The 22253-nt window shown below is 44.1% G+C and overlaps 1 protein-coding gene across 1 annotated transcript in view; it reads left to right on the forward strand.

The window, feature by feature from the left end:
• The window catches only part of casc3 (casc3 exon junction complex subunit), a gene marked incomplete at its 5' end in the record, with an annotated part of 52273 nt that extends 35064 nt beyond the window's left edge, over nt 1-17209 (forward strand). Inside the window, 4 exons of the mRNA XM_084328815.1 lie at nt 2037-2135; nt 4340-4536; nt 12815-13019; nt 14555-17209. Of these exons, the coding sequence (XP_084184941.1) occupies nt 2037-2135; nt 4340-4536; nt 12815-12955 (437 nt within the window). The 3' untranslated portion in view covers nt 12956-13019; nt 14555-17209. The remainder of the gene's footprint in view (nt 1-2036; nt 2136-4339; nt 4537-12814; nt 13020-14554) is intronic.
• Nucleotides 17210-22253: the final 5044 nt, after the last annotated feature.

Below are 22253 nucleotides of genomic sequence, written 5' to 3' on the forward strand. Positions count from 1 at the left end.
CGTGTGGTTGTTTTTAGAGATTTTAGATACATTTTATATAGGGATGCCCGATCGATCGTGAATTAAGCGGTGGTTATCCTATAGCCCTAGTTATGTACATTTCAACAAAGTGGAGCCGCAGGGGACTTCCATAGCATACGCCTTCAAATCCTCTTACCTTGACGATTAAAAGCCTCCACAATTTAGAAAACGGTATACCCATGGCTGGTGTTGATATTTTACGATGCCAGCTTGTGAGAATTCGTTGTAGCCAGCCAGCTAACGTTAATGCCATTCAGAATTTATTAACATAGCTACAACAACACAGTAACGTTAATATAATTACATGCATCATTGTTTACAATGAACGGTGGGGCTAATCGAAAGGACTGGACACGGACAAGTTAAACAGCAATCAATTAATTTAATACAACAGGTAGTTTGGGCTGCACTTTCGTGCCTATACGACCGCACCACAGCCACAGGGATATGCGGCTTTGACGAGCTCTCTCTCCTGCCGATTAAATTCAGCAGCTCTTCCTCGAGTGCCTGTAGCTGCCTGCATTTGCACAACGGCGTCCATCCCTGCTGCTAGCTCATGTTAAAACTAACCTAAAGTTAGTTGTTCACCAACAATCTAAAGACACCAACTGAACAAACACAGAACCGGACTACACAAGCAGATAGCGAAGCATCATAAATACTTGCGGTCAGGGGGTTTCAAAATAAAACACAGGAAAGACGTTTATTTTGTACATTATCTAACGTTAAAACGAAGCTAAACTAACGTTACAACTATCCTAAAGTTTAAACTAACGAACTAACTAACAAACTAAATATAACTATATTACACCATATACAAGAACACGAGCAAACATAAACATGGCTATTATATGGGTTGTTATCAATAGGTTGGTTGAGAAGGGAAGTTTCATCTATCTAGGGCAGTGGTTCCCAAAGTCGGGGTCGCGACCCAAAGGTGGGCCGCGAGCAGCCACGGGTGGGCCGCGAGATGATTAAAAAAAAATAATTGGAGGCCACTGAACTTAGAAGCAGGCCAGGACAGTGTTTCTAGTTGTATTCTAAAATTCTATTCTATTGTATTCTAAAATGTGACTATATGGTTTTATATTAACTTAATACATAAACAAAAACGAAAAATCTACTTATTTCAACGAACATTTCAAACTAAATAACAGATTATGCACATAAAACGCTGAAAACAACCGAAGCAACAATAGTATTTTAATGAGGCTATTATTATTTGCAACAAGTTAGCCCTCTCATAAATGGCACATATAAATGAATAACTAACTTGAACTAACTTAATAGGATTGAAGTGATATTTGGCTTAAAAAATCGGTCGCCTGGCAAAAAAAAATAAAAAAAAAAGCCTGACGATGTGCATTGGGCCGGGGCTCTCTGACGCCTTATTTTCTGGGTCCTGGCCTGAAAAGTTTGGGAACCCCTGATCTAGGGAACCTAGAACATCCGGGGTACAATGGTTCATAGGCTGCGCGTGGATGAGGGCATGCTGAATGTGATTTGACGAAAGCAGAGTATACACACAGACAGTGGAGCTATTTGCAGATAGCGAGCATTTTGACTTGTTGCGTGGTGGCGATGTCTCGCAGATAATACAACTACAAGTATAATTATATAATGTATATATTTTATATATAAAAAAAATTATATATTTACATTTTTTATTTATTTATATAAAACCAAAAACGATCGGTATCGGCAGTGTATTGGCCGATATGGCTCAGACGATCGGTGACAAAAAACGTGATCGGGGTATCCATAATTTTATACTATACTACTACAAGATTTTGGGCTGTGGTACAAAACTATCAACCTCTGTAGCACCAGTGCCATGTGCAAAAAAAGTAAACGTACAGCCCTTTTAGATAAAAAGTTGTTCATTATGAATTGGATATTTAAGCCTTACTGATACACTTTTTTTTTTATTAAATTTTTAAACATACTGTTGACTAACGGCTTTTACTTAGATTATTCACCCATCTATACTGCTGACGTTTGAAATTGTTCTGCAGTGTCGTACCAGGGACCAATCTATGCCCACGGAGACAGCCCTGCTCCCATCCCACCGCAAGCCATGCTGGTCCAACCGGAGATGCACATCCCTCACCCTGGTGAGTGGAGCCATCTATCTGGTCTTCACATCTATCTGGTTTTCACATCTATCTGGTCTTCACATCTATCTGGTTTTCACATCTTCTTCACATCTATCTGGTCTTCACATCTTCTTCACATCTATCTGGTTTTCACATCTATCTGGTCTTCACATCTTCTTCACATCTATCTGGTTTTCACATCTTCTTCACATCTATCTGGTCTTCACATCTATCTGGTCTTCACATCTATCTGGTTTTCACATCTTCTTCACATCTATCTGGTTTTCACATCTTCTTCACATCTATCTGGTCTTCACATCTATCTGGTCTTCACTAGGGATGCCCCGATCGATCGGCCACCGATCGTTATCGGCCGATAATCAGTATAAATATGCGATCGGGGAATTCCGATAATGAGTCATATTCGCCGATCTCGGAAACTGATCAAGTGGATATCTCACTCGCTTGTCTCAGACGCACAGGACCTGCAAACTGCTCCTCCTCCCTAGCCCCGCCCGTACCCGTGTAGAGTTTGTAAACACAGAGGAGGCGGACCTCCTCTGCTGAGTCTAGATAGTGCATTCGACCTGAGCTAACGTTAGCTACCTAGCTATCGTTACTGTTTAAACAAAATTACCCAGTCAACTATTCACTTTTAGTAGGCATTGTCTAACGGTATTTAGCCGGCTAGCTACTGATAGCTCCGGATATCAACAAATGCCCCAGGAAGTCTAGTAGTCCATGTTGATATCTCCGTTAGCTTGCGTTAGCTGACGTTAGTTCACAGTTCAAAACGAAATGTCCGATTGAACTAAATAGTTGTCTTCCGTCATCTAGCCGGCTAGCAGTAGCTACAGATAGCTCCTGATATCAATGTCTTATAACATTGATTGAATGCGTATTCGAGCTGAGGGCTTGCTGAATGTGACAGTAGTAACGTTATACCAATAGGGCCCAGCTGCAGCGCCGGAGAATCCTTTTTGGAGCTGGAGGCTACTAGAGTACACAGACAGTGGCGCGGTTTGCAGATAGCGAGCATTTTGACTTGTTGCGTGGTGGCGATGTCTCGCAGATAATACAAGTACAAGTCTAATTATATAATATATATATTTTATATATAAAAAAAAATTATATAAAATAAATTTTAATTTCTTTTTAATCAAAAACGATCGGTATCGGATCGGTATCGGCCGATATGGCTCACGACGACCGGTGATCGGTATCGGTGGCAAAAAACGTGATCGGGGCATCCCTAGTCTTCACATCTTCTTCACATCTATCTGGTCTTCACATCTTCTTCACATCTATCTGGTCTTCACATCTTCTTCACATCTATCTGGTCTTCACATCTATCTGGTCTTCACATCTTCTTCACATCTATCTGGTCTTCACATCTTCTTCACATCTATCTGGTCTTCACATCTTCTTCACATCTATCTGGTCTTCACATCTTCTTCACATCTATCTGGTTTTCACATCTTCACATCTATCTGGTCTTCACATCTATCTGGTCTTCACAATCTGGTCTTCACATCTTCTTCACATCTATCTGGTCTTCACATCTATCTGGTCTTCACATCTTCTTCACATCTATCTGGTCTTCACATCTATCTGGTCTTCACATCTTCTTCACATCTATCTGGTCTTCACATCTATCTGGTCTTCACATCTATCTGGTCTTCACATCTATCTGGTCTTCACATCTTCTTCACATCTATCTGGTCTTCACATCTATCTGGTCTTCACATCTATCTGGTCTTCACATCTTCTTCACATCTATCTGGTCTTCATATCTTTTTCACATCTATCTAGTCTTCACATCTTTTTCACATCTATCTGGTCTTCACATCTTTTTCACATCTATCTGGTCTTCACATCTTTTTCACATCTATCTGGTCTTCACATCTATCTGGTCTTCACATCTTTTTTCACATCTTTATCTGGTCTTCACATCCTAGCTTTGTTTAGCTGCTTATTTCACATAGTTTTATAGTTGGCGGCAAAGCTTGAAATAAAGGCTAGCTGATAATAATGGTGTCAAAGATGTTCATTGAACTGGTCACTAAGTACCATACATGTGAGCTGCCACTAGGGGCAGAGTGAATGACTGAGTTAGTGGCATTTCTCCTGTAAAAAAAAAAAAAAAAAAAAAAAACATTAAAATAAAAAATCCATCCAAAATCCTTGTAGCGTTTCTCATCATGCCTTCTCTTTCTCTCCAGGTCTCCATCCCCATCAATCAGGCGGCCCCATGGCTAACCCCGCCCTCTACGGAGCCCCTCCGGTGTCTCTGTCGCCAGGGCAACCCCAACAGCTGTTGGCTCCGCCCTTCTACCCTCCTCCTGGTGTCATGACCTTCCCCTACCCCACCATGTACCCCAACCCACAAGTACACAACCCACAAGTACACAACCCACAGGTACACGCAAACATTATTCATGTAAATCAATTAGAGCAGGGGTTCCCAACCTTTTTTCCCCCAGGGACCCCCAAACATCTCTGATGAAATTCCTGGACCCCCCTCCTAATAAAATACCATAAAATACTTTTTTTTGTCATTTTAATACTTTTTTTTTTTCATTTTAATAACAAACTGCTTCCCAACGGTTTCTGGGTGCTTAGACGCCTGATGTCTCTTCAGCTTGCTGGGCTTCAGGCTCGAGTTTGCCAACTTTTCTCCACAAATCACACACTCAGGTCATTTGTCTGGTCCCTCAGTGAAGCCCATGGTGATGTAATTTTCGCGATTGCTGTAGGTCCTAACTTTTTTTGCAGATGAGCTGCCGTCATCTCCTTTTCGTTTGTCACACATTTTCGCCTCTGGCGGCTGACTGCAGATGAGCCGAGAAAGTTGACTAGCGTGCTAGGCTAGCTACGGAAAGTGATAGTCAACTGATTCGCGTTTTAGCGGCTACCCGGTAGCCTACTGTTAACGTTCAAAAATCATGTCTAGATGTTTATTTATTTATCTTTATTTTTTATTGTAGTGGAGAGACTATTCATGCTTCTGATGATAAAAATATGCTAATAAAATATTTCTCTGAAAGAAAACCCCCTGGAGGAAAGCTAGCGTGTCTTTAGGTGTGGGAGGAACCGCCTGGAGGAAAGCTAGCGTGTCTTTAGGTGTGGGAGGAACCACCTGGAGGAAAGCTAGCATGTCTAGGTGTGGGAGGAACCGCCTGGAGGAAAGCTAGCGTGTCTTTAGGTGTGGGAGCCGGAGGAACCACCTGGAGGAAAGCTAGCATGTCTTTAGGTGTGGGAGGAACCGCCTGGAGGAAAGCTAGCGTGTCTTTAGGTGTGGGAGGAACCACCTGGAGGAAAGCTAGCATGTCTTTAGGTGTGGGAGGAACCGCCTGGAGGAAAGCTAGCGTGTCTTTAGGTGTGGGAGGAACCACCTGGAGGAAAGCTAGCATGTCTTTAGGTGTGGGAGGAACCACCTGGAGGAAAGCTAGCGTGTCTTTAGGTGTGGGAGGAACCCCCTGGAGGAAAGCTAGCGTGTCTTTAGGTGTGGGAGGAACCACCTGGAGGAAAGCTAGCGTGTCTTTTGGTGTGGGAGGAACCACCTGGAGGAAAGCTAGCGTGTCCCCGCCCCCCCCGCGGATGCCCCCCCCCCCTCCACAACAGCCGGCGCACCAGTGACGTCACTAGCCGTTGAGCTAGCAGCGCCACTGTTTGCACCAAACCGCGCGTAGAAGGTGTTGAGCTGGTCCGCAAGGGAGGCGTCGTCACTCCCCATTGAGCGGGCGCTGACTTTGTAGTCAGTTATCGTCCTCAGTCCCTGCCATAAGCCTCTTGTGTCATTCTGTGCCATTTGTGCCTCCATCTTGTCGGCATACGTCCTCTTAGCAAGTTTAACAGCCTTGCGCAGAGTGTAGACTGTTGTCTTGTACTCTTCCATGTTTCCTGACTCTCTGCCAAGGTTATAAGCAGTGGTGCGAGAGTTCAGAGCTGCTCTGATAGTACTGTCCACCCATGGTTTCTGGTTCGGGAACACCCTCGCCTTCTTTGTGGGGACGATACTATCAGCGAGTGTTGTTATGAAGCTCACAACGGTGTCTGTGAACTCGCTGACGTCACTGGTGCTTCTCTCGAACATTCCCCAGTCGACGTCATCGAATGCGTCCTGAAGCGTGGCCTCTGATTGGTCGGTCCATCTTTTTACCTCACGTGACACGACGGCGTCACGTGATCTTTGTTTGTAAGCAGGGACCAACAAGATGGCGGCATGATCCGACGTGTTCGTCGCTCCCGCTAATGGTGGAGCCGGTACAGCCTTGTATCCGGCTCTGAACGGGGTGTAACAGTGGTCGAGTGTATTTCCTCCCCTTGTGGAGCAGACTATGTGTTGAAAGAAAGACGGCATGGCTTTTTTCAAATTCGCCTGATTGAAATCCCCGGCTACAATCATGGCCGCGTCTGGATGCTTGATCTGGTGTGTGTTTAGATGGTTGTGTAGTTCCGCTAGCGCCCTGCCGACGTTCGCTTGGGGAGGAATGTATACTGCAGTCATGATTACTGCAGTGAACTCGCGTGGACGATGGAAGGGGCGACATTGGATCGAGAGGTGTTCCATGTCGGCGGAGCATGAATGGGAGAGTATCTGTACTTCCCCGGGGCTAGTCCAGCCGTTGTTGGTCATAAGGCAGAGACCCCCGCCGATGCTCTTCCCGGAGGCCTCTGTACGGTCCGCTCTGAAGATGGTGAAGGAGTTGGAGGGAGAGATGCTGTGATCAGGAGTCACTGGTTTCAGCGAATGTGCACATTTTTAGTTATTATTTTGTTTTGTTTGTTTTTACTACTTTTTTTATCGAAACATCACTGGCGGGGACGTCATACGACTGCCAGTTACTTATTGACCTAAACTCCGGACTCAAAGAGGAGTTTAGAGACACTTTATCATGCCAAGAATGGCCAACGGAGATCAGACGGGACAAAGACAACGCGGGAGACAAAGATGGCCGGCCGCAGGGATTAATCATTTAACAAATATGAATACATGGTTATAGATACTCTCTCATTCCTGGAGCCCATCAAACTGGCTTTACACATCTAGTCAAACTAACAGTTCAGTTCTATACATTCAAACAAGTCTATACTCACATATTCACACGTTTGTCAATTGAAGAATGGGTTGGAGGAGGCTCAGACTGGGTGCCTGACCTCTCCTCCAATACATTCAAAACAGAATAGTACTCACACATATTGTCATCTGAAGAATGGGGACGGAGGAGGCTCAGACTGGGTGTCTGACCTCTCGATTTATTACTGTTTTTCTCTTTTATACTAAGCATGACATCACGGGTTAGACTACTTTCAGCCAATCATAGTTACATCCAAAACATTGTCTCTACCGATCAGATGTCTTCAAAACAAAACAAGAGTTGTGCTTTTTCTGGGTTCTTCCTCCAAATCCTTTCTGCCCATATATAGGCGTGTTGTCTGCACCTAAAGGGGGTCTGCTGTCCCCTTCTGTGACATCTTGCTGAGGTGGCATTTTGACTTCTCCCCCGGTTTTACTCAGAGCAAAGCCAGTACTTGTTGTAGCAAATGACCCCAATGAAAACAGATCTATTTTCATAACTTCTAATGTAATATTCAACCGGTGTATGTAATTAGCCATAGTTCAATGCTAAGCAGTCTATATTTGAATTAAACTATAATGACAGACATTGGCATTTACAGTGATGTACCAACAGCCTGCTTGGGCCTAACAAAAATAATAGTTGGTTTCAGGTTGGTTGTCAGTTTGGCCATGGGTAGGTAGGGAATTTATTTTATTTTATTTTTTTATTTTATTCTTTCCCACGGCGACTATGGATAGGGAATTTCTTTATTTAATTAAAATGTTCACAACAACATGGATGCATGTACTCTGCCAGCATGTTTAATATCCATAATACTAAATGTTTGACTAAGATTTCTATGAAACTTTATTATTTAAAAAAAATAAAAATCGGATTTTTTTTTTTTTTTTTTTTTTAATATATAATTTTTTTTTAAAACTCATAAAATATATTGGGTCGCACCTAAATCGGCAGGGTCGGTCGGCAACCTGAAACCAACCATTATTTTTGTTAGGCCCTGGCAGTTACTTAGAATGCCTGTAAACTTACATTCTACAGATGTATAGACACTTAGTTATGAATCTCTATTATGTATTGTATGGAATACATAATAAACAGTTGAAACAGTTAATACCCCAGAACTCTACATGTATTTTCTCAGAGAGAGATAGACGGAGCAAGATCACACCTATATTCAATTATGTTTTAAGAATAGCCTTTGTCCAATATTCACAGTATGCTTTAAACCCTGTAAAGTACTGAGCTTTATGACTAGAGAATACCTGTTTAACACAGATTATCTTTCTCAGTTGTCTCCTTTGATAGTACAGTTCTACACATTAATGTCCTGTTCCAAAGAGGCACATCAGTTCCATTTGGCCTCCTGTTCACTGATGCAATGCTCACACCCCGGAATGTGGTGCTGTTTACACAGACGAGCAGTTGCTTGTTCCTGGTGGGGGTTTTACAACGTCCAGTAAGCGATCTACAGTCTTATTTAGCCCACAGTTTCCTGCTTGTTGTTTCAACCTGTTTTCTGGCATTTCAGCAGTCACAGTTACACATTATTATTTGTTGAAATCAAAAATGTTCAAGTCAATGGATACGACACACGCTAGCTTTCCTCCAGGGGGTTCCTCCCACACCTAAAGACACGCTAGCTTTCCTCCAGGTGCACTGGTTCCTCCCACACCTAAAGACACGCTAGCTTTCCTCCAGGTGCACTGGTTCCTCCCACACCTAAAGACATGCTAGCTTTCCTCCAGGTGCACTGGTTCCTCCCACACCTAAAGACACGCTAGCTTTCCTCCAGGTGGTTCCTCCCATACCTAAAGACACGCTAGCTTTCCTCCAGGTGGTTCCTCCCACACCTAAAGACACGCTAGCTTTCCTCCAGGTGCACTGGTTCCTCCCACACCTAAAGACACGCTAGCTTTCCTCCAGGTGCACTGGTTCCTCCCACACCTAAAGACATGCTAGCTTTCCTCCAGGTGGTTCCTCCCACACCTAAAGACACGCTAGCTTTCCTCCAGGGGGTTCCTCCCACACCTAAAGACACGCTAGCTTTCCTCCAGGGACTCTGGTTCCTCCCACACCTAAAGACATGCTAGCTTTCCTCCAGGTGGTTCCTCCCACACCTAAAGACACGCTAGCTTTCCTCCAGGTGGTTCCTCCCACACCTAAAGACATGCTAGCTTTCCTCCAGGTGGTTCCTCCCACACCTAAAGACATGCTAGCTTTCCTCCAGGTGGTTCCTCCCACACCTAAAGACATGCTAGCTTTCCTCCAGGTGGTTCCTCCCACACCTAAAGACACGCTAGCTTTCCTCCAGGCGGTTCCTCCCACACCTAAAGACACGCTAGCTTTCCTCCAGGTGGTTCCTCCCACACCTAAAGACACGCTAGCTTTCCTCCAGGCGGTTCCTCCCACACCTAAAGACACGCTAGCTTTCCTCCAGGTTCCTCCTCCCACACCTAAAGACACGCTAGCTTTCCTCCAGGGACTCTGGTTCTTCCCACACCTAAAGACACGCTAGCTTTCCTCCAGGGACTCTGGTTCCTCCCACACCTAAAGACACGCTAGCTTTCCTGCCATCGTCCTTGACCATGGTACTGGTATTACACCTGGAGTTGGTTCCTGGGCTATATTAGACGTTCAACCAAAAACATTTAATGGCCTCCATAAAGTCAAGAGCATCGTCTGAGGAGCAGCCCCAGATTTCACATCCCAGTGACATCACCGATTGGAGGGTTCGCTCTCTCTCTCTCTCGCTCTCTCTCTCTCTCGCTCTCTCTCTCTCTCCTCTCTCTCTCGCACTCTCGATCGCTTTGGGAGAGAGTGGTGCGTGTTCACAAATACTGACTAAACTGTCCTGAGGCACAGGAAGAACATAATGTGAATTATGGGTGGAATTATTATAATTTTTTTTACATAGAATATAAAACAAAACATGACCGCACATAATACAGGAATAATAATAATAATAAACAGAACAACACCAGACAATAATGACAATAGAATAACAGTAGAATAAAAAAAGTAATACAAATAATAAATACAAGGGCGGCTAATTGGCGCAGTGGGCAAGGCGTTCGCCACTAATGCAGGAGATGCTGGGTTCGAGCCCAGCTCTCGGCGTTGCTACCAGCTTGGCTGGTCGTTCATACTAACACAATTGGCAGTGTTAGGGGTGGGAAGCTGGTGGGTGGGGATCGGACGTTGTGGACAGCGACTCCTACAGGTCTGTTGGTGCGCCTGCGCAGCAGAATCAGGAAGTGACGGGGGCAGCGTGAGCCTCCCACACGTTACTCCTCGCCACTGAGAGATCGAGCTGTGCAGGTGAAAAGATGCGACGGCTGCCTCCTCGCGTGATGCAAGGCTTCGTCCACATTGCAGCCGGCCAGTGGGAGGCATGGCCTAACAACGTTCGAGGCGGGAGGGTAGAATTGGACAATACGAAATTGGGATGGGAGAAATTGAAAATGGGAGAAAAGGTAGATACAAAAATAAAAATAATAATAAATACAGAACCTAAAAATTCAAACATTATATTATCACAAACGCCACAAAAGACATTAGACATTTCCTCCCCCAGGACCAACACACCAACATCCCAACCCCGCTCCGCTGCTAGATAGTGGCCTTAACCTTCTCGGCCGCTGCGACCCACAGCTCAATGCTGGCCTGTCCCACTCCAATTACACATGCAGGAGAGATTCCCATATAAATGACATCCAGTAGTGTCAGAGACCAGTTAATCATTGTGCTGCTATACTCCCGCAGCTGGGGTGAAGGGATGGACAGTGTTACAAAGGGTCAGATTAAACCGAATATATATATTTATTGCTTGATATCCCTTGTATAATATTTGTATATCGTTTTATACCCCCTGTATATTATTTGTGTATATACACGGAATATCCCTTTACCTGCGTACAAACCAGAGTAATATGCGCTCTCCTATTGGACACCCCCCCCAGGCTCCAGGCAGTCTCGTACTCAGACAGGTGCAGTGGGCGAGTTTGGGGCATGTTACAACATGCCTTTGGCAGTGTAGTGATTCAGAACCAAAGAGTGACCAGGTTGGCACTAGATTGTCACTTACGTATAAATACGGCGCAGGTGTAAACAGCAGCAGTTCGTTCATTACTAGTAAACCCTTCACCACGAGTCAACGACCAAGTGAAGTGAGCAACCTTGCGTCTAAATAGAGCACTTAGAACATGTGCGAATAGGATAGTAAAAGTGTCGGAGTTTAGTGAAATAACGTCAAGTTCAACCTAGTTTAATGTGAAGCAGAGTGCACAGGAGAATCTACACCGGCGACTGCAGAACCCTTTCTGGTTGGATTATATTGCTTTGGTACCGTGACTGCTGGAGCAGAGAACCGTCGACCCACTATCGTTTGGGATTTACCCCCCGTGAGGATCATCACTCGAGCCCGCCTCTAGGAAGAGGCTGGCTGGCTGTCGTCCATGCTGTCGAGCATACTTGGATTACAACTGCTGCTTTGTCTGCCGATCAAGGGAGTACATGTACCGACTCCCGTAGCTGGAGCCTCTTTATTCCTCGTTGACCCAGACTTTGTACCCGAACATTCCTCTACCCTGCCGGCTTACACCCGGAGGGAACCCCCCAGTGTCTCCAGCTGGTACTAGTGTGCCTTATGTAATTGCTATGCTACAGGTGGCGTCAGTTTAGACCCATCTTACTATTCTCATTGACTTACGCTCTTGACCTACTTTACGTGTGTTCTTCGCCTTACAAGCGCGAGTATAATTCTCAATCTGTAACCTAACGTTGCTTGCTCTGATAATAATAAATACCCTCTAAATAGAACTTTATGTGTCATTGCCGTATTCTTGTGTGGGTGTTCACCATATATATTCATGTACTGTATGGCCAGTAATTAAAGTACATAACTAAGTAGTGGTTTAATAATACCATACACTCAATACAGTCAGGGAATTGTACCCCTCAGTTACAGACAGGATGCCACTCCGTTGTCGAATTCTCTTAAAGTTTTTCTCCAACAGGTTACAAACCTTGAAACAATCAAACATTCAGTCAACCAACACATCACTACTATCGTTCTGTAAAACAATTAGTTTACTCTCACATCCACTCACCAGTTCCTTCTCTTGTCCCTTCTCTACTGACAAATTCCCCGCAACTTCCTGTTTACCTCTTTCACAGACGCCCCACGTGACGTATTTCGACCAATTACAGCCTTACTCCCCGCTAAGTCCCCGGATCACACGTGAATTATAAACAGCATCTCAATGCAAAAGCCTTAACTAGTGCACTTCCATACATCCGAAATGAAATAATATAATTCCATACATTCCATACATCCAAAATGAAATAATATAGTTAATCAATAGTTAGTCAACTACCACTTATTAATATTCACATAAATGCACAGTATATAAATCAATACTCAATATTAACTTATTTCACATCACCCAGAACTAAAGTGCAAGGTATCTTTCCAATGGACTACTCGAGCCTCTCTTACCTCAACCAAAACCTCCACCACCCCATAGAAAGCTACACAATCATTGTGAGTTTGGTGGAATTCTTCTTTTAACTACAACAAATGTTCTCTCTCTCTCTCTCTCTCCCTCTGCCCAGGCGCACCACCAGGTGTACGGTGGGGTCACCTACTATGACACCATGCAGCAGCAGGCGCAGCCCAAACCCTCGCCGCCCCGCCGCTCCTCCCAGCCCGTCACCATCAAGTCCCCCCCAGACATGCCCTACGCCCTCGAGTAGCCCCTCCCCCTCACCTCCGACCTGTCCACCCTGACTCCACCCTTCACACAGACTAACGACACAGGTGAGTTGACCTCGATGTTCACTGCACCAAACGGTTAACCCTTTCACTGCGACAATACACAGAACCCTTTCACTGCCACACGACAGCCGGTTAACCCTTTCACTGCCACACTACAGAAGGTTAACCCTTTACTATCACACTACCGACGGCCGTCGGTAGTGTGATAGTAAAGGGTTAACCTTCTGTAGTGTGGCAGTGAAGGGTTAAAGGGACAGTTCACATTTTGTGGATGCAAGTGCCAGTAGTACAGTTCTGGTCTGGTTCCCCTGCGGACCGGGAAGCTTCAGACGGTCAGCAGAAACGGTTAATCCACTCCATAACGTGTAGGCCGACGTTGTGACTATATACGAAAGGGCCCTGGCCCTACACGAGTCAAGCATGGGTAATGCTCAAGGGCACGCCGTTTTCTGCTCTGGGCAGGTAGAACGTTTGCCCAAGGCATTTAAAGCCCTGCCTGAATCTGAACGCAGCATAATGCATTTAAAGCCCTGCCTGAGTCTGTGAACGCAGCATAATGCATTTAAAGCCCTGCCTGAGTCTGTGAACGCAGCATAATGCATTTAAAGCCCTGCCTGAGTCTGTGAACGCAGCATAATGCATTTAAAGCCCTGCCTGAGTCTGTGAACGCAGCATAATGCATTTAAAGCCCTGCCTGAGTCTGTGAACGCAGCATAATGCATTTAAAGCCCTGCCTGAGTCTGTGAACGCAGCATAATGCATTTAAAGCCCTGCCTGAGTCTGTGAACGCAGCATAATGCATTTAAAGCCCTGCCTGAATCTGAACGCAGCATAATGCATTTAAAACCCTGCCTGAATCCATTCAAACTCATGGATAGAATGTCACAACTACATACCGGAATTTTCGGACTATAAGGCGCACCTGAATATAAGCCGCAGCAGCTAAATTGAATGATGTGTACATATATAAGCCGCAGGTGTTTTAATGTTTAATTACCATATGTAAGGGTTCGTGCACAGAGGGGATTGTCGGGAAAGAGATGGCTGTTTGAGGAAGCTCCCATTTATTAACATTTTAGTTTAAACAGTAACGTTAGCTAGGTACTAACGTTAGCTCACGGAACGATAGCTAGTTAGCCAACGCAAGCCAGCACCTGCGAAAACCAATGCCAAACTGATATCAGCCATTGATATCACGAGTTATCAGTAGCTAGCCAGCTAGATAACGTTAGACAATGCCTCACGTATTAAACTAAAGTGAATAGTTGACTGGGCCATTTTGTTTAATGCTTCAGTTATGTTGAAAGAGGAGCTCTGAGCCGTAAGGGTTTGTTGACCTGGGTCTGTGGGGGGGAGGGGGAGGGGCAAGGCGTGCCCTGCTGCAGCAGCTGTGTGCCTGTGAGAGAAGAGCGAGTGAAAGTTAAGCCGCAGGGTCGAAAAATCAAGTTGTTTTTCTTAATTCTTAATTTTTTCTAGATACAAGGCTTTGCATGACTGCAACGACAATATGTTATGGACAGTTCAGTCTTGATTTGTGATCTGCCCCCCCCCTCCCCATTCTCTCTTTCTCTCTCTAGGAGCAGGGTGGGAGAGGCGGTGAGGAGAAGGGGTCTGAACAACAACATAAAGAAGCAACAGAGGGAGGGATGGACACATGTCAAGAGAGAGAGGGGGGGGGGGGGTCTGCAGTCCAGAACATCTGGTTTTTGTTTTTCCATTTGGTATGGTTTCAGTTTTGTGTTGTTGTTGTTTAAAAGTAGTAGCAGGTGATGGTTGGTGGTGTTCAGACGAGGATGTGTTCTGTCCGTCTGTCTGAGGACCGGGTCGGAACCTCAGGTGGTACCGGCATGTGGAGCGTTTCCTCCCTATGCCGGTCTGGTGAAACATGGAAAATATATTTGATGCTTTGCTGGTCTCTGTGTGGGCGTTGTTTTAAGTCTGGAAAAACAAAAAAAATTGATAAAACGACAAGCATACCAACTCGTGTGTTGTGTGTGATGTCATTTTCAATATGAATATCCAGCTGCAGAACGATATGAGCCTGACTATATTGTCAGAATGCATCATATTGAATACTGACAAAAATAAACTCAAATCTGAGTTAAAATATATTTTATTTTAAAGTGAAATTTCTTTAAAAAAAAGTGGAATTTATCAAAGTATCTTCCTCCCCTGTGTTTATCTGTCATCCCTGCATTTATCATCATAAGATACAGACGGACAGGACAGTGTGATGGATAGTTTCTGAAGTGGTCGTTCTTGTTTCCATGGTGAACAATATTCTCAGTTTTCTTAACACATTGCGCGCCGGGGGTTGTGCCCATCAAAGTACCCAGTCTGCCACCGTTGAAAGCCTATGGAGATGTTTACCTTCTTTGCAGGGCTATAACTTTTTAAATTGTATTGCTATATATATTGACATTACTATGGCCCATTCAACATCGATTATCTATCGTTCAGGATGTGGGAACGTTATACTTTTTCATTCATACATTGTTGTGTTAATACCTTCTAGAATATAAGTATGTTTTTAATCTTTTCTGCTGTAATTCCAAAAACGCTAGTTATAGGCCCAAACGCATTTATATAGATTATCGATTGCCGTTTCTTTCCCATACACGCTATATTAAAAAATTCGAATGTGTTAAAGCGCCACTGCTATTACTCCTGCCGTTGGTGACGACCTCAGCGGCGACGGATGACACGCGGAGGGCGGCGCAGTGAATCTCTTGATTTGGAAGTGTTACGCTTGTGTTTGCTTTCACGGTGACGTCAGAGTCCCGTTCCACCAAGCGTCGACGTGTCTCTCAGTTAGCCAGTACGGCTGTCCTCGACTAGAAGATGTTCCTAGTCAACAACTAGTCACTTTGTCGACTAATCGACAAACCTGTAAAGTTGTGTTTCCCACACGCAGTCATACCATCCCTACCGAACGCCTCCAGAGTCACACGAGTGGTTCTTGTTGGTCTCAGACAGGTGTATATTTTGGTTTTCATTCTCATCCCTCCCGATTCTCTCCATTCCTTCTTCCCAGCAAAGCACCCGTGTTTCCGTTTCAGTCATACTGTATTATTTGTGTCATTTTCTATTAGCATAATTAAATCCACTCATCAAGGGAAAATGACTTTAAATCTTAAATCCTGTCTCTCCCCCCCCCTCTCCTCCATTTCTGAGCTTGGCTTAGTGAGCCTGGCCTGTTGGAACTTATAGAATGATCCCAGATGTTCCAGGCTCCGCCCCCTTGCTGCCCCAGACAAAGAGCATTGATGGAACTCAAAAGGGTGGATGAACACGACCAAGATTTAGAAAACTAAAGGAATATCAATATTTAAAACTACATCCTACACCATTGTTTCCTGCAGAGGCTCATCTGTCTGGGACGGCAACTTCGGCGTGTCGTTGGTTCAAGAAATCCTGTAGTGTGCTTCCATCCTTACAGCTGTCATTTAATATATATTTTTATCTATATTCGCATACATTGATCACTTTGGTTTCCCTTGATGCCGTGCTTCTCTTTTGGTAGCCATTTTGTGTCTCCTCCTATTCAGAATGATACCCTAAGGGACCCAAAATGGCTCTCCAGTTAGTGCCAGTTACCTATAAGTGTAGTTATAACCAGACATGTTATACTACTGTTAGACTACTGAGAGGAGGATGCAAGTTATTATGCAGGCCTTGGCCCAATAGTATATACAAATGCTTTTTTTTTTTTTTTTTTTTAATGATTTATCATACTATACTGGGCTGCCAGGTGGGTGTTAGATTTACTATACTTTTCTGGGATGGACAAACTATATTGAATTGTTCTGATGTGGTATTCCAAGCAGGTAAAAAAAAAGACTAGGAAATTGTTTGTAAATGCTGTTTGACAATTGTCTGACTACGTGGCTGTACATAGATATCTAAATGTGTATATAGAAGCTTGATATGAGGAAAAGCAGAGTTAAACCTATTGTAATACTACTAGTGCAACCGACCAGCTAGCTAACTCTTAAATGGTCACTTTTGAGCGTCGGCAGGGACCTCCAATGTTCAGTTCGGTTTATTGTTTATTTTTGACTTTCCTTTCTGATTATTATTTTTTTAGTTTTGTTTTTACTCCCAGAATGTTGTTTATTATTTTCTTTGTCTTGTTTTAATCCCAAAATGTTTCATTTTGTATTGGGGTTGAAATGATTTCCCCTTGTTGTGGATTTAACTGTATCCCAGTTGTTTAAATTTGTTTTTGAAGACGTTAACGAATCCCTCGAGTTTGTTTTAGTTTTTTCCCCTCGTCTTTATTCAGAGAATTCCTCCACACTTGAGAAACTCTCCCTACTGACCGTGGGGCATCTAGGCCGCTGAGCCCAGGTCACTCCCGTCAGAACTGGCATCACGTAGCGTGGGGCATGTAGGCTGCTGCGCCCGCTGAGCCCAGGTCACTCCCGTCAGAACTGGCATCACGTAGCGTGGGGCATGTAGGCTGCTGCGCCCGCTGAGCCCAGGTCACTCCCGTCAGAACTGGCATCACGTAGCGTGGGGCATGTAGGCTGCTGCGCCCGCTGAGCCCAGGTCACTCCCGTCAGAACTGGCATCACGTAGCGTGGGGCATGTAGGCTGCTGTGCCCGCTGAGCCCAGGTCACTCCCGTCAGAACTGGCATCACGTAGCGTGGGGCATGTAGGCTGCTGCGCCCGCTGAGCCCAGGTCACTCCCGTCAGAACTGGCATCACGTAGCGTGGGGCATGTAGGCTGCTGCGCCCGCTGAGCCCAGGTCACTCCCGTCAGAACTGGCATCACGTAGCGTGGGGCATGTAGGCTGCTGCGCCCGCTGAGCCCAGGTCACTCCCGTCAGAACTGGCATCACGTAGCGTGGGGCATGTAGGCTGCTGCGCCCGCTGAGCCCAGGTCACTCCTGTCAGAACTGGCATCACGTAGCGTATCGCCAGGGAAGGTTCGAGGGCTGAGCAGTGGTTCTCAACGTGGGGCTCGGGGACCCCCAGCGTCACTATGTTAGAGAGAGTTTAAGAATGACTATTCTGCTCTTCCCTCTAGTTATCTCTCTGCCTACAGTATAGACTGTTATGGAATAATGGATTAAATCACATGTGACATCAAATATCTTCAAAGACGAGGATCCCTGATGGAAGTCCTCGGCCTCAACACGCAAAGGTTCGAGAAGCACTGACGTACAGAATGGCATCCATCTTGTTATGCAAACCGCTAAGTGTATATTCTTCGTTTAACGTAGATTTCTGACACCGTTGAGGTTAAACGACATAATATGCCCACCATTCTAATTTTTTATTTTTATTTGTATCTACTTTTTCTCCCTATTTTCTATTTTTCTCCCTTCCCCAATTAACCTTTTATCCAATTCTACCCTCCCCTGTCTCACACGTTGCTAAACCATGCCTCCCACTGGTCGGCTGCAATGTGGACCAAGCCTTGCATCACGTGTCCCCTCCGGTACACGAGGCAGCCGTCGCATCTTTTCACCTGCACAGCGCGATCTCTCAGTGGCGAGGAGTAACGCATGGGAGGCTCACGCTGCCCCCGATACTTCCTGATTCTGCTGTACAGGCGCACCAACCGACCTGTAGGAGTCGCTGTCCACAACGTCCGATCCCCACCCACCGGCTTTCCCACCCCCTAATACTGGCAATTGTATTAGTATGAACGACCAGCCAAGCCGAAAGCAACGCCGATAGCTGGGCTCGAACCCAGCATATCCTGCGTTAGTGGCGAGCGCCTTGCCCACTGCGCCACTTAGCCGCCATTCTCATTTTGTTTTTAAAGGGTAATTCTTGTTGTGTTCAACCTACACTGCAAAAAACATGCAAAATAGAAGTTCAGAGAATTTTATTTAATATCTTTACAGTGTGCACTAACCTTTTTCCATTGGATTTGTTTTTGTTAAATCAACTGAATAGGAGCAGGGTAAATATCATCATTCCTATTGTGTTGATTCAACAAAAAGGTTACTTAAAAATATAATTTGAGCCAACAAAATAGTTTTACAGTGTAGAGACCAAAAGCTTGTCATGTCGATCTCAATAGAGTAGAGTTGTGTTTCTGGCTACATCTCTGCTGGCTTAAAACATTTTAACAGAAAAAATTTTCTCGACAAAGGCTAGAATAATGACGGTCACAGCCTCAACACTCACAAGTTAGTCTATACTGGGAGACAATGCTACGGCTTACAATTAGGGCTGTCTTAAATACTTCGAAGCTTCGAAGCTTTGTTCGATGGCACAAGCTTCGAACATAAAAAAAAAATCGAAGTTTAAAAAAAAAAGATTTCATTTTTTTTTTTTTTTTTTTTAATAAACTTCGGGGTGTGTGTGTGCATGGGGCCATTGGGTGGGGCCGGGGGACAAATACACTGGAGGAAAGTAACCCAGCTCAGCACTGCCCAAATTATATCATCACTATTGCCTGTTTGAAGGATATCATCCTCAAACACATATACACCACCTACACGCCTATTCTCAGTCCTTGCCCCACAATGGTGGAATGAACTACCCACCCCAGTTAGGACAGCCGAATCCCGTCCAATCTTTCGCCGTCGACTAAAGACGCACTTCTTCAACCATTATCTGAAATAAAATTTAAAAAAATCTAACCCTAACTAACCTTACTGTCATGCACTTGTCCTAATAAACTAACCTACACTGTAACATGCAACACTTTGATGAATATTGTTACTCAGCTGATAGAGTTGTATCCTTCCTGATGACCTGTCGTACAGAACTTGTAAGTCGCTTTGGATAAAAGCGTCAGCTAAATGACTAAATGTAAATGTGAATGTAAATGCCTTGTAGAATTCCACATAAGAAAGAAAGATACTGGGATGAATAAACAAAATGGGAAATAAAATGTAGAAATGCATGCAATACATAAATAAATATGAATCTCCATATATGAAATAGAACATTTAGATAAGGTGCTACTGAGATGTTTTGGTGAGTTCTTTGTTTTTTTGTGGAAGTAGCCCTTCTTAAAAATGCATGAACATTCACTGATTATTGGTCTGTAGTGGAGTCTACAAGGTCTACATTGCCGGACCTTGTAGACTGACATAATTCTGTGCATAGTTTAGTCTACACGGGCCATATTTCAAATAATCAAAATCTTACTTCATTCATCTTAAACATTCTTGATTTGGGGGATTGGTAGTTCCCATGAAATCTGAAGTTGTTCAAAAGACAACAGCGATCCACCTTGAATAAAATCACACAGCCGTGTTGGCTGTGTCACAGTCACGAAAGGGGCTACTTAATTCATTAATCCAATCCACTTTATTTATAGAGCACATTTAAAAACAACAAAGTTTACCAAAGTGCTGTACAAGTCCCACAACATAAGAAAAAAATTTTTTAATTCGAAGCTTCAAATTAAAATCGAAGCTCGGCCCCGAAGCTTCGATTGCCAAAAAAAAATTCGAAGGTCAGCCCTACTTGCAATGCCATTTGTCTCCAACGCTAACGGGAAGACATTTTGGAACGTTGCTATGACGACACTGACCCATCCTTATAGTTCTATCTGAAGGCAGTTGGATATGTTTGAAAGAATATATATATTATAGTTTGTGGAGATTTCGTTTTTGGTAACATTGTCTGTCGGTTTGCCTCTTCGGGTGGAATGACACCTGGAGTCTGCAGTGAACTTTGAAGTGTCCACAAAAAACTCCCTTCATTATGGAATTCAATTGATGAGAAATTTATCACATCTAGATTGATGATAACCACTTAACCAGAATTATTCTTTTCTTATTTTAATCTAAACCATAAAGTCAACCTTTAGTATTTTCCTCTGAATTTGAACCAAAGCAGTGTTCTTGTTCCAAAGTGTGTGTGTTACTAGGATAATAAGAGCAGGATGAGACTGGGAGGAGTCATGCTGCTGCTTATTATGGGACTCGTAATTTTCAAATGTTTCCATGGCAACATGACTCAGCCTAGTATCATCATGCTAGGTGTTCTATGCCCTGTGCTTTAGCCAGTCATATTATCAGTTCAAACACGAGATTTAAAATGTTGGAAAGGATGGGAGAAAAAAAAACCCAGGGTGCTTTGTTGAGCTTATTTTGTAAGTGATGTTGACGTTAACACTTTCTAGGGCTATTTCAAGGGTACGGCAGGCAACATCGAGCACACCTTAAGTAGGCTAGTTCAAACGTTAAAAAAAGATATGTATATTATTCTTGAGACGGAACTTTCTAGTTCCTAAAAGTGCTTTTCATCGTCATGACACCTTAGGAGAGCTGGGGGATGTTTTTCTCACACCTTAGGAGAGCTGGGGGGATGTTTTTCTCACACCTTAGGAGAGCTGGGGGGATGTTTTTCTCACACCTTAGGAGAGCTGGGGGGATGTTTTTCTCACACCTTAGGAGAGCTGGGGGGATGTTTTTCTCATCTCTACTGGTACAAGATTTACTTGTTTATTAGCTGTATAGTCATAATGCGTGTGAACCACTTATAATGCAAATTTGTGTTCCCCTACTTTTTCACTTGGTGCCGATCACATCCCTAATCTAGCATTTCTAGATTGAGCACCCAGTTTAAGTTTTTCAAATCTAAAATAAACATTTTCAGAATTCAGATGTTTTGTATTCCCAGGTCCCCCCACTAGTCCCATCCCAAAAGTTATTGGGATCACATCCCCAAGCAGAGGAGCATCTTGATTTAAAGTGTCATTGGATCACATCCCTAACTAGAGGAGCATCTTGGTCACATCCCCAAGCAGAGGAGCATCTTGATTTAAAGTGTCATTGGATCACATCCCTAACTAGAGGAGCATCTTGGTCACATCCCCAAGCAGAGGAGCATCTTGATTTAAAGTGTCATTGGATCACATCCCTAACTAGAGGAGCATCTTGATCACATCCCCCGGGGAGAGGAGCCTCTTGTCATGTGCAGCAGCCCTGGCGTTGGTGTTTGTTCTCGTCTCGTCTGCCTTATTGAGGAGAACTTATGTTCTTAACCAGGGATCTGAAATCCCTTTAGATTCTATTTCAATCTATTCAAAACAATGTACATGTTATTCACTTGGTATAATTTGAGCTTTCATGACAACGTGACTTGTATCACGTCAGTGTTTCCAAGTCTAAGTGGGAAAAGCCTTGTGTCTCCAAATGGATGAACTGGATCAAATAATACAAGGTCATATGATGCAGAACCAAGTACACATTAGAATTATTATCCAACGTAAAAACATTAAAATGGTTTCCACTCAACAGATCGTTAATGTTCACGATATTTCGAATATTTTGAGTTAAATAAAAGCCCACCTCCCT

This window comes from Notolepis coatsorum (genome assembly GCF_963971535.1).
Source record: "Notolepis coatsorum genome assembly, chromosome: 14".
In the NCBI taxonomy this organism is placed as follows: Eukaryota; Metazoa; Chordata; class Actinopteri; order Aulopiformes; family Paralepididae; genus Notolepis; species Notolepis coatsorum.